The 20,590-nt window shown below is 35.5% G+C and overlaps 2 protein-coding genes across 3 annotated transcripts; both read left to right on the top strand.

Annotated features, from left to right (window-relative positions):
* The first annotated feature begins 6,755 nt into the window (after window positions 1-6,755).
* LOC112738178 (probable inactive purple acid phosphatase 28) lies at window positions 6,756-10,865 on the top strand. Of its 2 annotated transcripts, none has more exons than XM_025788507.2 (3): window positions 6,756-7,239; window positions 8,908-9,314; window positions 10,022-10,865. In XM_025788507.2, exons 1-3 carry the CDS (start codon window positions 6,906-6,908, stop codon window positions 10,484-10,486), a joined length of 1,206 nt encoding a protein of 401 aa, XP_025644292.1. In that variant the 5' UTR covers window positions 6,756-6,905; the 3' UTR covers window positions 10,487-10,865. The 2 variants fall into 2 exon arrangements, with proteins under 2 accessions (XP_025644292.1, XP_025644293.1); XM_025788508.3 differs by having other exon boundaries at window positions 6,757-7,239; window positions 8,895-9,314.
* Window positions 10,866-18,141: 7,276 nt separating this feature from the next.
* On the top strand, window positions 18,142-20,335 carry LOC112735893 (protein At-4/1). Its single transcript, XM_072210706.1, has 8 exons — window positions 18,142-18,204; window positions 18,284-18,389; window positions 18,495-18,619; window positions 18,925-19,002; window positions 19,126-19,199; window positions 19,285-19,418; window positions 19,513-19,608; window positions 19,957-20,335. The coding sequence occupies exons 1-8, from the start codon at window positions 18,142-18,144 to the stop codon at window positions 20,103-20,105; spliced, it is 825 nt and encodes a 274-aa protein (XP_072066807.1). The 3' UTR covers window positions 20,106-20,335.
* Window positions 20,336-20,590: the final 255 nt, after the last annotated feature.

The following is a 20,590-nucleotide window of genomic DNA, read 5'->3' on the forward strand; positions in this document are numbered from 1 at the left end:
ATGTAATAATAAGTTAATAACATTTTTCTATACCAAAAAATAAAAGTTAATAACATTTTCTATCAGAGGAAGTTGCAATTCTATTCTCTAGTTAGTCAAATCAATTTATCTCTTGAATAATGCTACGTGATCAACAAATATTATTATTTTTGGCTAATATTTGACTAGTAATAATTTATACTCATATTTACAAAAGTTTTATATACAAAAAGTATATAATTTACACATATATTTATTAGAGTTTGCATACATTATTCAATACAGTTTGTATTTATATTTTTTAGAATTTATATATATAAATTAGTAAAATTTATTTAATAAAGACAGTTTAATATTTGTATTAATTAAATAATGACTAAATAAAAAATACTAAAAAATCATCAAAATTTATTATTTTTGGCCATCACTTAGTTATCAATTCATTTTCTATAGCCTAGTAATTCAACAATATATTTTATCTCATACTTTAAACATTAATGGCTATCTGATAGTCAAAAATAATAAATTCTAATGGTACTTTAGCATTCATCGAATAAAGAGTAAATAGCCATTTTGACACCCGAAAGATTCTATTTTTGACAAAACGGCTCAGCATTTATTTTTGACAAAATGACTCCCAAAAAATATATTCTATTTGACAAAGTGACCTAAATATTTGGTCAATAATGTATTCATTCAGTCAACAATTAAATTTTAATGACATTACTAAGCTACCCCTATCATTATCATCACTATCGTCACTCCCATTCCACCCCATTCTTTTTCTCCATCTCATTTCTCTGTTACTATCCATGTTCACTATCCAAACTCACTCACTCCATCATCATCGCTGCTATTACTCCCACCCTATAAGGAAGTTCTTGATTAGCTCCACTATTTTTCAAATGGGTCTCTCTATTAAATCCTTCACAGTCACCTCAACATACATTAGAACACAAATGTTAGTACGTTACCCCAATATTCATCTGACAGTGCTGGTTTTACCACTCTTTGTATGTTAACTGAGTATACTATAATTGTAATTAATGTTAAAAATTGACAAATTGAAGAGTACTACTTACTTGGACCTCTAAATGTAAGCAGAAAGAACCTCAAAAATTGTGAGTTTGAGATTGGATTGTTCAAACAATGATCTCTCAATGCTTCCAGGGACTCGTCCTGAATGTGGAAGCGCTCCCTCACAACATCACAGGCATCTGTTTGGTTCGGCAAAACCCTTTTTCCAAATTCACAAACTTTCCGACCAACGCTGACTCCACCCGGGGAGGGTTCCTTGCTCTCAACAACACCTCACGATTCCAAACTTGTTCAACCAGTATTTGAGTCAACCCGCGAGCCAATTCGGCCACCAGGTTGAAGAACAAGCTCCCGCCTATACCGTCATCAAGCACATGATGGATGGCATCATGCAACGTGAACCCACCGCACCCAAACACCGTTATTTGGAGCATGCAAGGGTGCTCCATTTCCTCATTGGGGCATGCGTCGGGTGCTAATTAACTGCTAAACAAAGTTGAAATTTGGGTCGTTGAGGTAGTTTACTGATTCAAAGGTGATGTTTGCGATTAGGGGTGTTCATGGTTTGGTTAATTCAAAATCCAAACCAATTTTTTGGTTAACCAAAAATATAGTCATGGTTAATTAACCAAATTGGTTGTACATGATAAAACTGGTCATTAACCGGTTAGTAAAATTTGAAATCGGTTTTTAACCAGTTATTAAAATAAAAATCAATTTTATACCAAAAAATTAGTTTTTATACTTTAAAATCAGTTTTTACACAAAAATTAATTTTTTTACAGACAAAACCCAAATTTTTAACCTTTTTCTTTAAATTGAATTTTTTTAGTCTAAAAATTATTTTTTTTGTTTCTAAATGATATGAGTAACATTTGTAAATAATGAAATCCCTTCCATTGCTTCGTTCCTTTTTCTTTCTTATCTCTTTTCAGCATTTTCTATAAATAATTTTTTCTAATGTAAATAATTTTCTTTCTAAATGATACGAGTAACTTTTTCTTATCTTCTTCTCTCCATTTCTCTCCTTTTCTCTCTCCCTCCTCTCCTCTCTTCCTTCTCTCTCTCTCTCTCTCTCTCTCTCTCTCCCCCTTCTCCTCTTTCTCTCCTTCCCCTCTTTTCGTCTTCCTCTCTCTCTCTCTCTCTCTTTCCTCTTTCTTTCTCTCTCTCTCCTTGCCCTCACTCTTTCTCTCTCTTTTTCTCTCTCTCCACCCCTTCTTTTCTCTCTTCATTTCTCCCTTTTCCCTCTCTCTCCTTCTCTATATCCTCCTCTCTCTCTCTTCTCTCTCTTCTTCCTCTCTCTCGCTTTGGAGAGAAGAGGAGAAAAGAGAGAGGAGAGAGATAGAGAGTGAGAAGAGGTGGAGAGAAAAAGAGAAAAGAGAGAGTAGGAAAAGAAAGAGGAGAAGGAAAAAGAAGAAAGAGGAGGAGAAAGAGGGGAGGGGAGAGAAATAAAGAAGGAAAGGAAAGAAAGAGGAGCGAGAGAGAGAAAGAGATAAAGAGAGAGAGAGAGAGAGAGAGAGAGAGAGAGTGAGAGGGGAGGGAGAGAGAGAGGAGGGAGAGGGGAGAGAGAGAGAAAGAGAGAGAGAAGAAAAAAGAGAGGAGAAAAAAGAGAGATAGGAGAGAGAAAGAAAAGGAGAGGAGAGAGAGAGAAAGGAAGAGGAGGAGATAGAGGAGGGGAGAGAGGGGAAGGGGAGAGATGAATAGATAGAGAGGAAGAGAGAGAAGGGGGAGGGAGAAAGAGGACAAGGGGAGAGAGAGAGGAAGAGGAAAAGAAAGAGGGAAGAGAAGGAGAGAGACAGAGAGAGAAGGAGAGAAAGAGAGAGGGTAAGAGCAAATGAGAGAGAAGAAGAGATGGGGAGAGAGAGGGAGAGAAGGATAGAGAGATAAGGGAGAGAGAAAGAAAGGGAGGTGGAGAAAGAGGGAAAGGGGAGAGAGAGAGAGAGAAAAAAAAAAGGGGAGGGGAGAGAGAGAGGAGGGAGAGGGGAGAGAGAGAGAGAGAAAAAGAGAGGGAGAAGGGGAAAGAGAGAGATAGGGGAGAGAGAGGAAGAGCGAAAGAGGGAAAAGGGAGAGAGAGAGAAGGGGGAGAAGAGGGAGCGAGAGAGAGAAAGATAAGAGAGAGGGGAAGGAAGGGAGAGAGAGAAAGAGAGAGGGGAGAGAAAGACGGGAAAAAAGAAGAGAGAGAAAGAGAGAGAAATAGAGAGAGAGAGGAGGTTGTGAAAGAGGGGAAGGAGAGAGAGAGAGGGAAGAGGGGAAGAGAGAGAAGGAGAGAGACAAAGAGGAGGAGGAGAAAGAGAAAAATGAGAGAGAGAGAGAGTAGGGAGAGAAGGAGAGAAAAAAGGGAAAGAGAGAGATAGGAGGAGAGAGAAGGGAGAAAAACCGGTTTTAGTTTTGGTTAACTGCTTAAAAATCGATTTTTTTTTTAATTTGGCTTTAGTTAATCAATTCTAAAAAATATGGATATAGTTTTTAAAATTGTTTTATTAAACTGGTTAACCAAAATGTGGTTATGATTTTTTAACCAGTTAACCACATTTTAGTTTTTTTTATGAACATCCCTATTTATGATGGTGGCGCGAATAAAGGGAACTAGGGGTGTGCATGGCCGGGTGAAACCAGGTTTGACGTGACCCACACCCGACCCGAAATATGCACCGGGCCCATTTATGAGACCCGAACCCGACCCTAGACCCGATGAAACCTATACCCTTTTGGGCCACGACTATACCGGGTGAAAACCGGGCCAAAACCGGGCCATTCACATTACCTTACCTTTTCTAAAATTAAAACATAACCACAATCAATACTAATATTGTCTAATAGCACTAAATATTTAAATCAATACAAACAACACAATATTATGCATTAGTCTTAAAGTCTTATGCATTCTAAATATAAAACATTAGCTTAATCTTATAATAACTAAACAAATCAAAATATTAAAGTTTACAAAACAATAATTCCACATGAATAACCATCATCCATCAATAGCCATTAATGTTGTCAACTTGTTCCTTGTGATGTGGATGCATTAATGAAACCTACAAAACATATAAAGTTACTCATTTTTCATATAAAAGATTATTACTTGAAATAAATAAGTCACAAATAATAAAAATATCATAAATGTACCTTCAACAATCTTCTGACTACTATCAAATAAATCAAACTCTTGATCTCCATCTCTTTGTTTAAAAAAGCACAACCAACTTTGAGTGCATATCAAAGCTTCAGCCATTAATGGTGACAAAGAGCTACGGAAGACATCAACCACACGTCCACCAGTGCTAAAGCATGATTCAGAAGCAACAGTTGAAACTGGAATACCTAAGATGTCACGGGCTATGAGAGAAAGAATTCTGTATTTTGAAGCATTCACTTTCCACCAAGCCAATATATCAAAATTCTCATCTTCCACAGTATCCTCGGCCAAGTATCTCTCCACATCTGACTTGCTATCTGCATTAGCCTTCCCTCTTTTTTGTTTTTTCCACATATTCACTCTATTTTCAGAAATGCCCTTGGCACCAGCTGAGACTTTAATATTGTCATAAAAAATATCTCTAGATGAATCTCCACCATCATCCCTCCCTTTATCATCGGCAACCTCTTTTTCATAAAACTTATGCAACGTGTCTAATGTGAGTTTAACAAAACCAGTCATGCTAGTAGACACTTCCTTGTCATAAACATCCTCCAAACACCAACAGAGATAATCTAGTTTGTACCGAGGATCCAATACAACAGCAACAAGTAACAATTGATTAAATTTGTCAACCGGTCCCCAATAGTTATCATATTTATGTTTCATAGAACATGCCATGCTTCCTAACAATTCAGTGATTTTGGCTCCAAGATGTTAATTGAGAAGCAACAGATGCAATTTCATGAAAATATTTGTTTGATGTAACATGCAATTTTATGAAAATATTTTAACAGACTTCTTACAATCTTCCAAGTTATAACCCTTAAAGGCTTTGCATAGATCCTCTTCTTCCTCAATTTTGGGTATATAGCCATGAAGTGTCCCCTTCTTTTCCGCTTTAGTAAATATCCACTTATGAGCACCCTTTAAGTGCTTATTTAGAGAATTTGTTCCATGTTTAGTAAGATGACAACCGTATTTTTTCTGACAATGATCACATTTGGCCTGGTGCTGTCCCTTTGTCTCAGCCAACGGAAGTTCAGTAAAATACTGCCAAACATACGATTTCTTTCCCCTACGAGAAGCTTCTGGATTCTCAATGTTTGTATCCTTATCTTCTTCATTAACTTGTGGTTCAGCAGGAGTTGTAGCGGCATTAATAGCAGAAGTAGCAGGATTTTCAGCAGAAGCAGCAGGATTTTCAGCAGAAGCAACAGGATTTTGAGCTTCAATTTTCGTTCTTGTATTCTCCTCAATCATAAAGATAGAAACCTTATAATAATGCATGAAGAACAAAATAATAATCAACTAAACATTACACTGGTCACTAAACAAAATAATAATCAACTAAATAAATTAGCAAAAAAATCAGTAAACACCAAACACATCAACAATTTAACATCTCTAAATTCACAATAATCAAAGTTCACAATAATAAAGAATCAACACCCACAACCTTAATCATAATTCTAATAATCAGAATCAACAACCACATCCCTAAATTCACAAATTTTTATAATCAAATTATCAAAATTCCTAATCCCTAATCAGAATATTAATTAAATAACAAAATTAATTGTTTACTTGAGAAGAAGACCGAAGAAGAGAGCGGAGCAGAAGGAGAAGGACTAGCAGATGAGCAGGGAAGAAGACGACCGGGCCAAGCACAGATGCGACACGTCACGAGAAGTAGGGCAGCACCGTCGTCCATCGAACGAACGGCTTCTCCAGAGACTCAAGACTGGGTAGTAGGGTGAGACTGCCTGGTGCGTGCTTGCTGGGAAGACGAGGATGGAGTAGCAGGGGACTGCGTGATGCGTGCTTGCTACTGCTAGGAGTACGTCGTCCGTGGCTGCTTGCTAGGAGACTGAGAGTGGGCCGTGGGGAGAGAAGATGAGGTCAGGGGTCACTGGTCGGCGTCGGCCGTGGGAAGTGGCGGAGTGGAGACTGTCGAACTGGGGAGTGGGGAGTTGGGAGTGGGGACTGAGGACTGAGGACTGGGCGAGTGAGGTTGAATGGCTGAGGGAGTGAGGTTGAATTTCTCAGATGCGTTAATGTGCCCTAGCCCCTTTTCCCCCTGATTCAAATTGTATGAGACTATGAGCGCATAATTGAGTTATTGGGTGACCCGAGCCATGGCCCGGTCCCAGTTTCACCAAGTTTCAAGGTTTCATTTTTTTTCTGTCGGGTCAACCCCGGATCTCTTCGGGTCCAGGTCTTCATGACTCAAATTTTATTGGATCCGGTCCGGATCTCGGGCCGGACCGGGTCGTGCTCACCCCTAAAAGGAACTCTCTGACTAGCAGCACACCAATGATTCAAATTTTGTAAAGAGATAATAATGATGAGAGAAAGATAAATTAATAATTTATATAAAAAATAAAAATAAATTAATAATTTATATAAAAAATTTAATCGTTGTCTGGATAAATAAATTATTGACTAAATGTTTAAATCACTTTATCAAATAAAATATATTTTTTAAAAGTTATTTTATCAAAATAAATATTAAAGTCTGTTTTGTCAAAAGTTAATTTTGACACTTACAAAATGGCTATTTACTGTCGAATAAAAGTACTGAAAATTGCTTCTCCTGCCGTTTTTCTTTACCTTCAGACCAAAAACAGGGTAACAGAAACTGTTTGCCAATAACTACCAGATAAACATATGGTTTTGGGAGCGTTCCGTTGGAGTCGGAGAGGTGACCGATAGCAAAGCAGGCACTCTGCAAATTACATTCACAGTGATGGATCCTTACACAAAGCATCATCAGAACCGCAAAAACTCTCTCTTCTATCTCTTGTTGGTGCTGGCAGCCGCTCACCTGCTCTCTCGCAAGCTCTACCTCGACGGAGACGAAACAGTGCGCGTCAAGAAGGTCGCCGATCTCCCCCTTCGCTTCCGTTCCGATGGAACCTTCAAGATCCTTCAGGTGGCGGACATGCACTACGGCATCGGCAAGGTCACTCGCTGCCGAGACGTCTTGTCCTCCGAGTTCGATTTCTGCTCCGATCTCAACACCACTCAGTTTCTCGAGCGCATCATTCGCGCCGAGAATCCTGATTTCATTGCCTTCACTGGTACACTTCTTTAATTATTGCTACTTTCTCTGACTTTTTTTGTTGTTAATTGTTATTAGTTCCTTTCTTGTTGTGTCTTGCTTGATTGGTAAAGCATGGATGTGAATGGCTTGTATGCTTTTGATTACGTAGGAGATGATAATACATAATACATTTTCTTTTTCTGAAATGTTTTGAAGTTTGGAAGTTAGGGGAGTTGACTTAAATACATACTAAATGTAGCTGTAGTGAAAAGAAGTTTGTTCTTAATTGGATATGCACGAAATGATATTTTACGGTTTGTCGCTGTTATGTTTAGATGTTGGTCTTGGGAGATTAAAGGAAAGTTTCATAGAAAAGCTTTCTATCGCTTTATGGTTTATTTGTAGTAAAAATAAGAACGTACTGCAGCGGGAAGTGTAGAGCAATGAAAAGGGATGTATTTAGGGAAAGGAGGGTTAAGCAATAAGGACTAGGATAGATGGCATAATTTTACCTTCATTTAGAAAAAGGGAAATAAAAGGGTTTAATTTATCTTTCTAAAACATCTTGTATTAAATCCTCCTAAATCCTAATACTTAATAAGAGAAATGATTTGGACTCCTTGTAGATCCTCTTAATTGTTAATTGATGGAAAATTTGTTTGTTTTTTAAGATTTTAAGACATTGAAAATATCTAATTTTGAATTTGGTTTCTAGTAGTATTTAGGAGTATTTTTTACTCCCTTGCATTTTGATTAAGTGTTAATTTGATTTGGTTCCAAATAAGTGTTCATTTAGAAAAGTTAGACAACAATAATTATTTTTTTTCCACTAATAACTCTATTAAATGAATGAAAGAAAGTAAATGGAATGAGAAAGTATAAGGAGTATGTAATTCTTCTGTACAATTAATGTAGTTTATTGAAAATCAAGATGTTTTCAGTTATTTCCTTAATCCATGTGCATATTATAACGAGACACTTATTTAGGACCTGAGGAGTACAATGTAAATATCAGTCTATCATATTAGTCAATTAACAAAGAAAATATTAAATGAAAAAGCAAATGTATTTACTATCTTGTGATCATAAAGAAAAGAATGTCAAACTATCAAATTCTTTTTTCATTTAACAATGAAGAGAATTTAAGATTAGCATTTCCAGAACTCCCAATTCTTAAAACAATGAGAATTCAAGCTTCAAGGTATATCTAAACTTTCCCATTCCTTCTTACCCCTGCTAAATCAAACACAGAAAGAATTAAAACAAGTTAGGTTCTGCTTGGAATTAGGTTTTTAGCTTTGAGGACTCAATGACAGAGTTCAACTGCTTAGAGCTTGATGTACCTACTGATTTCAAATGACAGGGTTTATAGACACAATATTTGTTTGGAATTTTCTGAATAGGTTGCTAATCTTCTACCTATCCAAATGTATTTGGAACTAGCAGTGTTTAAGCATTATCTGGTTTAGAATAATTCTTCCAACTTATGTCTGCCTAAAATAAATATTTCGCTACTATTTCTCTGTTCAATATCTAATATGGCTGAAGGTAATTGTGCTGCTTTTCGTTGGGGTCCTACTTTTCATGTTTAGTTACCATATGGTAATGTACTAATGTCTTCTTTTTAATTCAGAAATATTCTCTTGAGTGTGTGTTTGATTTGCCATTCGTGCCTAATTAACATTGGTTCAGTTATCCCAATTAGGGGATAACATATTTGGATCAAGTACACCTGATGCTGCAGAATCTCTTAGTAAGGCCTTTGGTCCTGCCATGGAGTCGGGCATTCCTTGGGCAGCAGTCCTGGGGAACCATGACCATGAATCATCTATGAATCGGGAAGAATTAATGAGCTTCATGTCCCTTATGGATTATTCTGTCTCTCAAATCAATCCATCATTTGATGGTCTCACTAGAACTACTAAAGGTGGTGTGACAACTAAAATTGATGGCTTTGGGAATTATAACATAAAAGTATATGGTGCTCCAGGTTCCACGATGGCAAACAGTAGCATTTTGAATCTTTTCTTTCTTGACAGTGGAGGAAGGGCTTTCTATCAGGGATTTCGAACATATGAGGGTATAAGGGAATCTCAACTTAATTGGCTCCAGGTAATAACAATGTTTGATTTTTAAATTCTTCTTTTATCCCAAAAAAGAAATTAACAATGTTTGGTTTGAATATTGTTATCTGTTGGTCATTAATGATAGAGCAAATTCTTAAATTAGTCATGCACCGGGTAAATTAATAATCAATTCAATTAAGGATCAAGTTGGTATCCCAAGATACGTTGAAGAATTAAACTGATGTCCATTTTAGACATCAAGCAATCTACTCAATGATAAAGAATCAAACTCTGTAGAAGACTAACTTGATAGTTGATATAGCCATATACATTTGGCCGACAAAGTTGAGTTTTAACTACCATTCAAATGCTTTTAATATGTTGTGAATATAGAAAAAGAATTCAACACCTTTAATTTTCTAAATTCTGCGCCTAATATGGCTTATAGTTTCTTAGAGCTTAAGATAGTTTACTTATATTTTATTTTCTCTATTTATTGTTAATTTTGGGTGGTGGTAGATAGTGATTGTTTAGATGGTTAAATAGCATTTTTCCTTCATCCTTTTGAATTTCACCTTTGATAGCATACCATCATAGCTTTAACACTTAATCTAAGCAAAATTATTAATGTCATGGTGAAAAGTGTTAGTCCTACTGTGCAATATTATTTATATTATTTTATGTTTAATTGTACAATATTATTTTATGTTATTTTAGATTCACATTAACATCTTGCAGGTCACATACTAACAGGGGCAAAAACAGGATCCTCTTAATCCAAGTGAGGATATTCCCCTCAGCAAACCACCAGCACTTGCATTTTTCCATATTCCGATCCCAGAAATTCCACAGCTGTGGTACAAAAAGATTGTTGGCCAATTTCAAGAGGCCGTAGCTTGTCCAAGAGTGAACTCAGGGGCCTTGAAGACCTTTGTCTCCATGGGAGATGTGAAGGCTGTGTTCATGGGCCATGACCACACGAATGATTTCTGCGGAAACTTGGATGGGATATGGTTTTGTTATGGTGGCGGCTTTGGATACCATGCCTATGGGAAGCCTGGTTGGCCAAGGAGAGCAAGGATCATCATGGCTGAACTTAAGAAGGGAAAGAATTCCTGGATGGGTGTGGAGAGAATCAAGACATGGAAACGCCTTGATGATAAGAAACTGAGCAAGATCGATGAACAAATCCTGTGGGATCAACGGCTGTCAAGATGACCGTGCTACGCCGGAAGTTCTCGCCAACTGAGCCACGTGAAGAGTACCAGATTGTGTGTCTGACTTTCTTCTTGAAAAGACTGTTACTCTTTAGTGGTCTTTTTATCTCTCCGTTCATTGTTGTGTAATCCATCTTACTGTCATGGTTTGGGACCACCTATACTAGGTACATGTAGCCTTTCCACTTGAGTTCGAAAGTTGACTCTAATTTATTTTTCCCTTCCGCTCTACCCTCTCCATCAATATTGTAATTCTTGTAGGTCGTCAGTTACTATAGAGTGGAAGACAATTAGACAAAGGCCAGATGCATTGTGTTTAGTGCTAACAGTATAGAATGGAATTAGAAATTCAAACCACTTGTGATACATTTGGTTAGAAAGCAGCAGTGTGTTCTCGTGTTCATCTTAAACTCTAAAACCATAACCATTCCATCTCCTTTTTCTTGTATTTTCCACAATATGTTTGGTTGGAGGGGAAATGGGGTGGAAATTTTCACTCTATTACATATCCAAAGCTTGTTGATCCTTGTTCAAAGTTGCATGAATAAATAAATAAAGACTCTAAAAAAGTTGCTTGAGACCGGAACAATTCTGCAGCAGAAAAATGTTCAAAATAAAAGAAAAATATCATTTTAAGTTGGTGACGATTATTATTTCACTATACAATAGTAATACCATTTTAATGGTATATATGTACCGAGAGGAAAAAGAAAAAGTTATTATAGTCCCATGCTTATGGTTGATTTTAAATTGTTATCGTCACTACAATCATGATCATCGCTCGATCGTTGTTGATACCAGTTGTTTTACTCAAATTTTTGTTCCATCGTTAACAACAAATAAATCAACAATTTTCGAATTTTGTTTCACAATCTTAATTCAAGGAGTGGAAACGACTCCTTTTGTGGGTGTCTCAAAGTCTCAATTGTAGTTTCGAACAAAGTAAAATGCAGAAATTAAAACGAACAGGAAATTAAAAAGAAGGTGAAAGAAGAAACATGAACGTAAAAGAGAAAAAGGCGTAAAAGTAAAGAAATTTTATTAGTAAAAACTGAAAGAAAGCAAAGTACAAGTGTTTGAGTTCAGAGGAATTACTTAAGATTCCCAATTTTACTCTGTGATGCCAAGGGGCTGAGAGCGTTTTGGGTCTCTAAGTGTTTTCCAAGAAGAACTGAACTCATTACAACGTGTTCCTAAAGCTCTATTTATAGACTAGCCTAATCTCAATGGGCAGTTACTCTTTGTACACCACTTGCAGGAAATTTGAATTTCTTGTAGCTGTTCCCGCACTTCTTGCTTGCTGTTAATTTCAAAATTTAAATAAATAACCAACTATCAAATGATCTAATTTAATTTAAAATAGATATAAATATTATATATAGGAACATTACTAAATAACTAATTATTTTTTTTTATAATTTTCTTATAAAAATTATATTTTGTCTAACAAGATGCCCCCCAAGATTTCTCACTTGAAGATATGCAATGATTAAAAGTGAGAAAACTTAGTTGTTTATTGACATTTTTTTTAATTTTTGATATTGAGAGTCAATTGACATTTTAGACACATCCGCTTGACAGATTAAATGCCTACTAGTAATAGACTTAACAGAATTTCTAAGTCTAAAAAATTTTTACATTAATAGTTGAACTGTCAATGGGGTCTATTCTTTTGTATGAAATTTTTAAGTGTGTCAAATGATATCTGTTCTAATTTCAGCACATTAAATGTGTATCAATTGACCTTTGTTTTGACTTTTAATATTTCAATTAAGAGTTTTTTTTTTTTTTGATACACACTTTCATTGTTTTAATTGACACAATTTTCCTAACTTCAGAAGTAACAACATCTTAACTTCGTGAAGTCGTTTCTTTCATATGTTAAACTCCAGGTGTCAATTAAATTTGATAAAATTTCTAATCCTATAAAATCTCCACACTAACATTCTAATAGTTTTGACTCCAAGCGCTAAGAGACTCAACAGAATTTCTAAGTCAATTAGGCTTTTGTATTTATGAAGTACATACCCAAAAGTCAATGAGAGATTATTTTTGTCCAAGATCTTAAACTTGATGCATTTTTTTTTAAATAAAACCATTCATATCTATTTTACACATCTCAATACTTTCAGGATTAAATGCATTGGTGTCAACTGTCAGCGGCTTGACTCCAGGATTATACATCCTGAACTCCACATGCATCTTATCATAGTAACAGGTACTATTGTCAGCAAGAACTTCTTCCACTCCTCCATCTTCATTCCAGAAAATCAATTTTTGATGTAAAGTGGATGGAATAGCACCCATTCCATGAATCCAATCACGTCCCAAAAGCAAGTTAAAACCAGCCTTTGAAGGAACCACAACAAATAGAGTTGGCCTATTGACAGAACCAACCTCAATTGACAGCAGAACCACACCTCTAACAGAAGAAGTCTTTCCATTAAAATCTGTCACCCCAATGCTACTTTTAATCAGATCCTTTTCAGTCTTTCCAAGCCTTCCCATCATTCTTTCAGGCATGAGATTAACAGCAGCTCCCCCGTCAACCAAAATCTTATTGACTATCCTTCCGTCAACACGAGCCTTGATATGCAGTGGACGTAAGTGTTCCTTATCATCTTCAGTAGGCTTCTCAACTAATCCTCCACCACACATATTGTCATCTAGCAATAAGCATTCGCTTCCAGGGAAGACATCATAACAATCATCTTCTAATGACTCTACTTCCTGGACTTGACTATACTCCTCAGGCAGTATTGACACCACAGCTATAGGTTGCTTAACACCAAATATTGCTTCTAAGCTATCATCAAAACCAGTGTCAAAATTATCAGTAATTAAATCTTCATCCTTTTCTCCCCTGTTTTCAACCATTACCCTCTTCCCAGCAAGATTGTTCTTGACATTTTTATTGCACTTAGGGTGATTAGAAGAATTGCCTGTTTCTATAGACTTGGCCATGGTTGGCAAAGGAGGAAAATCTACTCCGTGTCCCTTGTATGGATCCAAAGGAACATACTCATGTATATTCTCTTTCTGCTCAAAAGTTGTAAAAGGAGAATATTTTGGAATATTTTGACAGTTTGACCAAGGAGAATAATTATGAACCTGCTGCATGTTAGGATTATAACAAGAATAAATTGGCTTTGAGGGAACAGGCGCATTTTTTGGAATATATATACTACCCCTGTCTTGTGCATGATTCATGTTCCATAACTGAGACTCATAGTACCTGGGCTTAAAAGGTCTAGGCTTCACCCATTTGTTTTTTCCTCTTGCAAAAGCAGTAGGTTGATTCTGCACATTTCTCACATTCTGGACCCATTTATTGTTTGAAATTTTGGTGGAAGGAACTCTTGTTTTTTGAGAAAATCCATCAGGTTTTCCACCAATCATGACCACAGTCTTCATCTTCTGGTTGACGGGTTGTACTCCAGTGTTGTTGACGCACTTGTTCAAAGGAGTTTGACCGCCCAACTTTTGTTTTCCCTCGGCTATCTTCCGCTTTAGCTCGTTAGTTTCATTTTCTTTTTCAGCAATCTTCTTTCTCAACTCAGCCTTTTCTTTCTCTTCAACTTTGTATTTCTCAAACTCTTTTGCAGCTTCCTTGTCAAAAACAGCATTGCACTTTGGGCACATGGCAATGGTGCTGTCAGATTCTTTAATTCTCAACAAAAAATCTAACAAATCCTCACCAGGACGAGGATAAACTGGCTTCTTATCTTGTTCAAAGACTCTCAGGTCTTTATTTTCATTTTTAGCACTAACCATCGTGGCATCAACTTCTACCATGTTGATTGACAAATCGAATGGCTCAACATAATTTGAGTCGGCAGCAAATGGTTCAGTGTCCACCTTCATAGTAGTTTTATCCTCAAACTTCAGTCTTCCCTCCTCAATTGCTTTTTGTATCAAATCCCTGAAACGGACGCAATTGTTAGTGGTATGCGAAAATACTTGATGAAACTTACAAAATTTCTTATTCTTTATTTCATCAGTTGTAGGCATCTTTTTTCCTTCAAGTAAAATAAGCTGCTTATCTTTTAATAAAACTTCAAATATTTGATCTGCCTTAGAAATATCAAAAGAATAAGTCTTATTTTCAACTTTAGAATAAGAAGAAACTTTTTCCTTTCCTTTAACCGGCTTCAAAGATTTGCATACATAAGGAGGACCCCCACGTAATTCGGCAATATAAATCTCTTTTTCATATCACTACTATCGAAAAAACAATCAACATATGCAACCTTTTTTGAATCCCTTTTAAGAATTTCTTTTTCTTTCTTAATTTGTTCTATCTGTCTTACTCTCCCAGCTAATTGGGAAAGATCTAAAGTATGTTGATTAACAAGTTTCTTCCTAACTCCGAATTCTAGCCCATTAGTAGCTATTTTGACAACTTCAGATTCTGAAATCGGAGTAAAACATTTATTCCTCATGTTTTTAAACCGCGCCAAATACGTATCAATGGATTCTCCTTCTGCACGTTTGACAGAGAATAAATCCGTAAGACTAACTTTCAATTCACCTCGAAAAAACTGATCACGAAAATTTCTCTCTAATTGCGCCCAAGAATGAATAGAATTTGGTCTCAAGTTAGAGAACCATGTAAATGCATTTTTTGTTAAAGAAGAAGGAAAGTATCTCATCTTGAGATATTCATTAGAAGCTGCTTCCCCAATTTCAACAGTATATCGAGCAATATGCTCTACTGTAGATTCATTTTCTTCTCCAGAAAATTTTGTAAGGGATTTTGGAATTTTCCAACCCCTTGGTAGCTCTGCTTGTTGGACACACTCAGGAAAAGCAGACACAAAATATGGCCTATTCAAGCAACCAACATTAAATCCCAAACGGTTTAAAACTTGTTCAACATTTCTTGCTAGATTATAATGCCCCCCTAAGTTATTTTGTCTAAGTCTTTCTAACATATCATCAGCATTTTGACCATGTCTAGGCATATGAACATCATAATTAGGAATTGCTCCACCGTTCTGATTGACATTATCAAATCTTAAACTCAAGTTATCATTTTCTTCTAAATTTACCACAGTAGCAATCCTATTGACTTGCCTATTTAATTGTTCAATTCTAGTGTTTGTGTTTTCTAGAAGAGGATTTAAAACTGTCACCATTTGATGAGTTAACATGTTTACTAGATCATGGTGACTTTCATCCATCTGTTGCCTAATATTTGCTAAAGATCCCACAGTTTGACTAGGTTGATTAACAGGCATTGCTCTTGACATGTCAGGAAATACAGGTCTGGAATTTTCTACCCTAGTGACAGTGGACGTAGTAGAATTAGATGCACTGTTATTTCCTGTATTAATAGCATGTGAAAAATTTTGTTGTGATACGTGTGAACCTGACACCCCAGAAACAGGTACATTTGACATGCCATATGGATTTTGATAAAGAGGATTTTGAAAAGTTGAGTAGAGAGGCACAGGCAATCCTTGTGTCACCATGGAGGGGACATACCCGGTGGCAAGCCATATGGTGGCCACCCCATGGTATTTATGTGAGTTGCATTTAACCCTGTATGGGCATGGCCAACGCCATCATGCCTCACTGACATCAAGGTAGGCTCTGCATTTGAAATCACAGGAGAATTCCCGAATTCATTTCCTCTAATCTCATCACTAGAAGTAGAAGAAGATGCTGCAGAAGTATTTGACATGTCAACTGACGCTGATTTCCTTGGCTCTGGACGCACGAATTTACCACTGCGCAACCACATGCAAATTTAAAACTCTTGATTTTCTTTTGACAAGCTACAATCTATTGACAAGGTCCCACTGGGCGTGCCAATTTGTTTTACTCGAATTTTTGTTCCATTGTTAACAACAAATAAATCAACAATTTTCGAGTTTTGTTTCACAATCTTAATTCAAGGAGCGGAAACAACTCCTTTTGTGGGTGTCTCAAAGTCTCAATTGTAGTTTCGAAAGTAAAATTAAAGATAAAAAGGAAAACATACAAGGTGCCGGAGGCAAAGTAAAATGCAGAAATTAAAACAAAAAGGAAATTAAAAAGAAGGTGAAAGAAGAAACATGAACGTAAAAGAGAAAAAGGCGTAAAAGTAAAGAAATTTTATTAGTAAAAACTGAAAGAAAGCAAAGTACAAGTGTTTGAGTTCAGAGGAATTACTTAAGATTCCCAATTTTACTCTGTGATGCCAAGGGGCTGAGAGCGTTTTGGGTCTCTAAGTGTTTTCCAAGAAAAACTGAACTCATTACAACGTGTTCCTAAAGCTCTATTTATAGACTAGCCTAATCTACACCACTTGCAGGAAATTTGAATTTCTTGTAGCTGTTCCCGCACTTCTTGCTTGCTGTTAATTTCAAAATTTAAATAAATAACTAACTATCAAATGATCTAATTTAATTTAAAATAGATATAAATATTATATATAGGAACATTACTAAATAACTAATTATTTCTTTTTATAATTTTCTTATAAAAATTATATTTTGTCTAACACCAGTATACCATCATCTCAATTCTTTGCATCTCTTTGCTACAATCGTTCTAGTCGTAGTAAATTCACCAGATTTTACTCTCAGCTTTTCTTCTCTTTCCCGTGTTACATTACTTTCTCGAGTAAAGTATCGTTTTTTTCCTAACTTTTGGAGTAAGTCTCAAAGTTGTCCTTAACGTTTCAATAGTGCTATTTAAGTCCCTAACCTTTTAAAATTGAGACGATTTTGAAACGTTAGGGACTTAAATAGGACGAAAACGTTAGGGACAAAAACAATACATAAAAATAAATTTTAATTTAATTTTATCTTTCAATAATATTAATTTTTTACTGTACATAGTATTCAATTATTTTTCAATTACATCTAAATAAATTACACTTAATCACATTACTTTCATTTTAAATAAATTTATTTTTTTATAATTTTAAAGAATTTTGATACATTAGAGACAAAAGGTATAATTTATATTTTATTGTATATATATTATTTTTTTCTTTTCTGCAAGTTTATATACTAGTCATTTTATAAATATTTCATGAGAACTAAAAATCTTTAAGAGTAAAATTATAAAAAAAAATAATTTATTTAAAATGAAAGTAATATGATTAAGTGTAATTTACTTAGATGTGATTAAAAAATAATTGAATACTATGTATAGTAAAAAAATGATATTATTAAAGGATAAAATTAAAATTTATTTCTATGTATCATTTTTGTCCCCAACGTTTTTGTCCTATTTAAGTCCCTAACGTTTCAAAATCGTCTCAATTTTGTCCCACCGTTAATTCTGTTAACGGATCCCTAACGTCAGGACAACATTGAGTCAATTTTGAAACGTTAGGGACTTAAATAGGACGATTGAAACCTTAGGGACAACTTTGGGACTTACCCAAAACGTTGGGGACAAAAACGACACTTTACTCTTACTTTCTCCAATATCTCCATGTTCATTTTTTTTCATGAAATTTATTTTGGATATTTTTTTTTGTCGTGGAAACTTATTTTGGTTCAAACCAAGTTGAGAACTTGAGATGAGATACATAATCGAATTGGGCTAAGCCCCACGTTTGCCCAATACCTCTCACTACGAAATTGCACAATTGCTGGAGAGAAAAAAAAAGTAAAACTTATATAAAACAGCATTTGAATTTTCGAAGGGAGAAAGAAAATGGCGGCAACGAGCGACGAAGAAATGGAATCACTGCTCTCTGCTTTCGATCAGATCTATGAGGTACTCAATTCCAATATTTTCTTCGTTGTTCATAATTTTCACTCCTCAATGTCGATTTGCTTTTCGGTTTGTGTTTCAGGATGTTAAGAACGGCATTTCGGAGATGCACTCCTTGCAATCTAACCACGCTAGAGAGTTGAAGATGCGTGAATCACTCGAAGCTACTTGCATCACCCTCAGAAGAGGTTCTTAATAATAATAATAATTAATATTATTTTTCAGAATCGAGAATTTTGTTTGCATCTGCGTGTTTCGTATTGCTAAAATTGAGTTCGTAAGTTTCTGTGCAGAGAATGAAAATATGGCGAAACGGTACATGGAGTCTTTAAAGAATCTGGCTGATCAGGTGCTTGAAGTTATGCCCTGGACTCAGTTTTCTTGTTTGAGTAGAGAAGGTGGTACTATAAGGATGAAATAAACATGCTTTGGATCTATGATTGAAAGTTGGTTGTAAATTGCGGTACGTAATTGCAGTGTCATCATTGAAGCTACAATAAATTCATCAACATCGTGACTTTTATGATTATTTACAACCACTATCCAATTGCAATTTCAGCTGAATTAACCAATTTTATCCAAAGTTAGCTGCAAATTTTTATAACTGTGGGTTTGGTACGAGGCCTGAGAGTAGAAATAGGGTGAAAGAAATTTTCACGGACTTAATTTATGTAAAATTTTTTCTCTTAATCTTAATACTCTTTGACTGCTATTTACATACAGGTTGATTTCCGTACAAAATGCCTCAACATGAAAGAGGAACTGGAAAGAGCAAGTAAAGAAGTTTTCTTTAAAGAAGATGTGAGTTCCTTTAAAATCTTTTGAATAATTAACCCATTTAATTTGAGGATGAAAATTTAAGTAAATTTCCATAACATTTTGATTATACACTCGTCACCTCCCTTGGTTATTTTCTCGGAGCAGGAACATAAAAAGGCTATGAAACTGCTTCAGCAAGAATATGAAGAAAAAATTGCAAGATTAGAAGCTGAGATTAAGTGAGTATTTGACGATTCACGTAAAAAAGTGTCTGGCAGTGAAGCTTTTCTGTTTATTTTCATTGATCTCTTTCTGTTATTTCAGGGCATGTCTACATAAGGAAGCCACATATGAATCAACCACAAATCAGCTGCATCAAGATTTAACAGCACATAAAAATCATATGCAAGTCCTAGCTAACAGGTTGGACCAAATCCATTTTGAAGTGGAATCAAAATGTAAGGCACTTTGTTTTTCCAACAATTGCATTGTTTTCAGTTTCCACATGTTGGTAAAGGCCTGAAGATATGTTTGCACATCATCATTTGACAGATAATGTTGAGATTCAAGACTTGAGAGATTGCCTCCTGGCTGAGCAGGAAGAAAAAAATGAGTTAAACAGAAAAATAAAGAAACTGGAAAAGGAATGTAAGTGTTGATTGATTTCCCATATCAGTTATTCTATCATTCTATGTTGCATTATTGTTTTGAAGAATTTTTATTTGGTAATAGAGAAGTAGGCATCACAGGAATAAGATTCACATTATTTTTGCAATTGTTTTTCTTCTCTTGTATACGGACACATACCTCTACACCATTAAATTTAAATGAGGTGTATGATCTAACGGAGAGGTGTGTGTCGGGTTTGAGTATGATATAGAATGTGTACACAACATTTCTCCAAAACCTAAAGTCTAATTCTACTTGATTCATCGGCATTTTGGTAATAATAATGTCATCAAGAAATAAGAACCGATGTTTTTCTGAACCCTGCAGTGGTGATTTGCAAAGAGAAGTTGGTAGACCAGCAGCAAGAAATGACCTCAAACTGGCAAGTGGAGACACTGAAGCAGAAAATCATGAAACTAAGAAAGGAGAATGAGGTGCTCAAAAGGAAGTTGTCTCATTCTCAAGAGGTGAAGTAATGTTGGAAAACTCGAGCTAGCAACTTGAGTTCATGGTGATACGGTTTCCAACACGAATGATATACGGACAACTCAAAAGCTCTAGCATATGGAATTTTCTTACGAATATTTTTAATCATTTTTTTTATGACTCCACGTGCAAAATTCTTTCAAGATATTTCTCACTTCGAAATTGTTCTGTTACTTAAGCATATTTTTAAGCATTAACAAATTTACAAACTTTAAATATAATGAAGAGTTTAGACTAACCACTATTCCTACAGTCCAAGTGTGAGAAATTGGTAGCAGAATTGCATTAAGTAATTGTTAAAAGTAATTGCTTGGATGGAGGTTGAGATATTAAGTTATTATTATTTTACTGGAATACTAAGTCATTATTGCTTGCAAGAAAACTCTGAATTGATCTTAGCAAACTCTTGTCACTGCCGTTTTCACTCCTTTCATTCTCTAGGAAATGTGGATTGTGGAATGCTACATTTTGTTCA

Source organism: Arachis hypogaea, chromosome 13 (genome assembly GCF_003086295.3).
Source record: "Arachis hypogaea cultivar Tifrunner chromosome 13, arahy.Tifrunner.gnm2.J5K5, whole genome shotgun sequence".
NCBI classification, from domain to species: domain Eukaryota; kingdom Viridiplantae; phylum Streptophyta; class Magnoliopsida; order Fabales; family Fabaceae; genus Arachis; species Arachis hypogaea.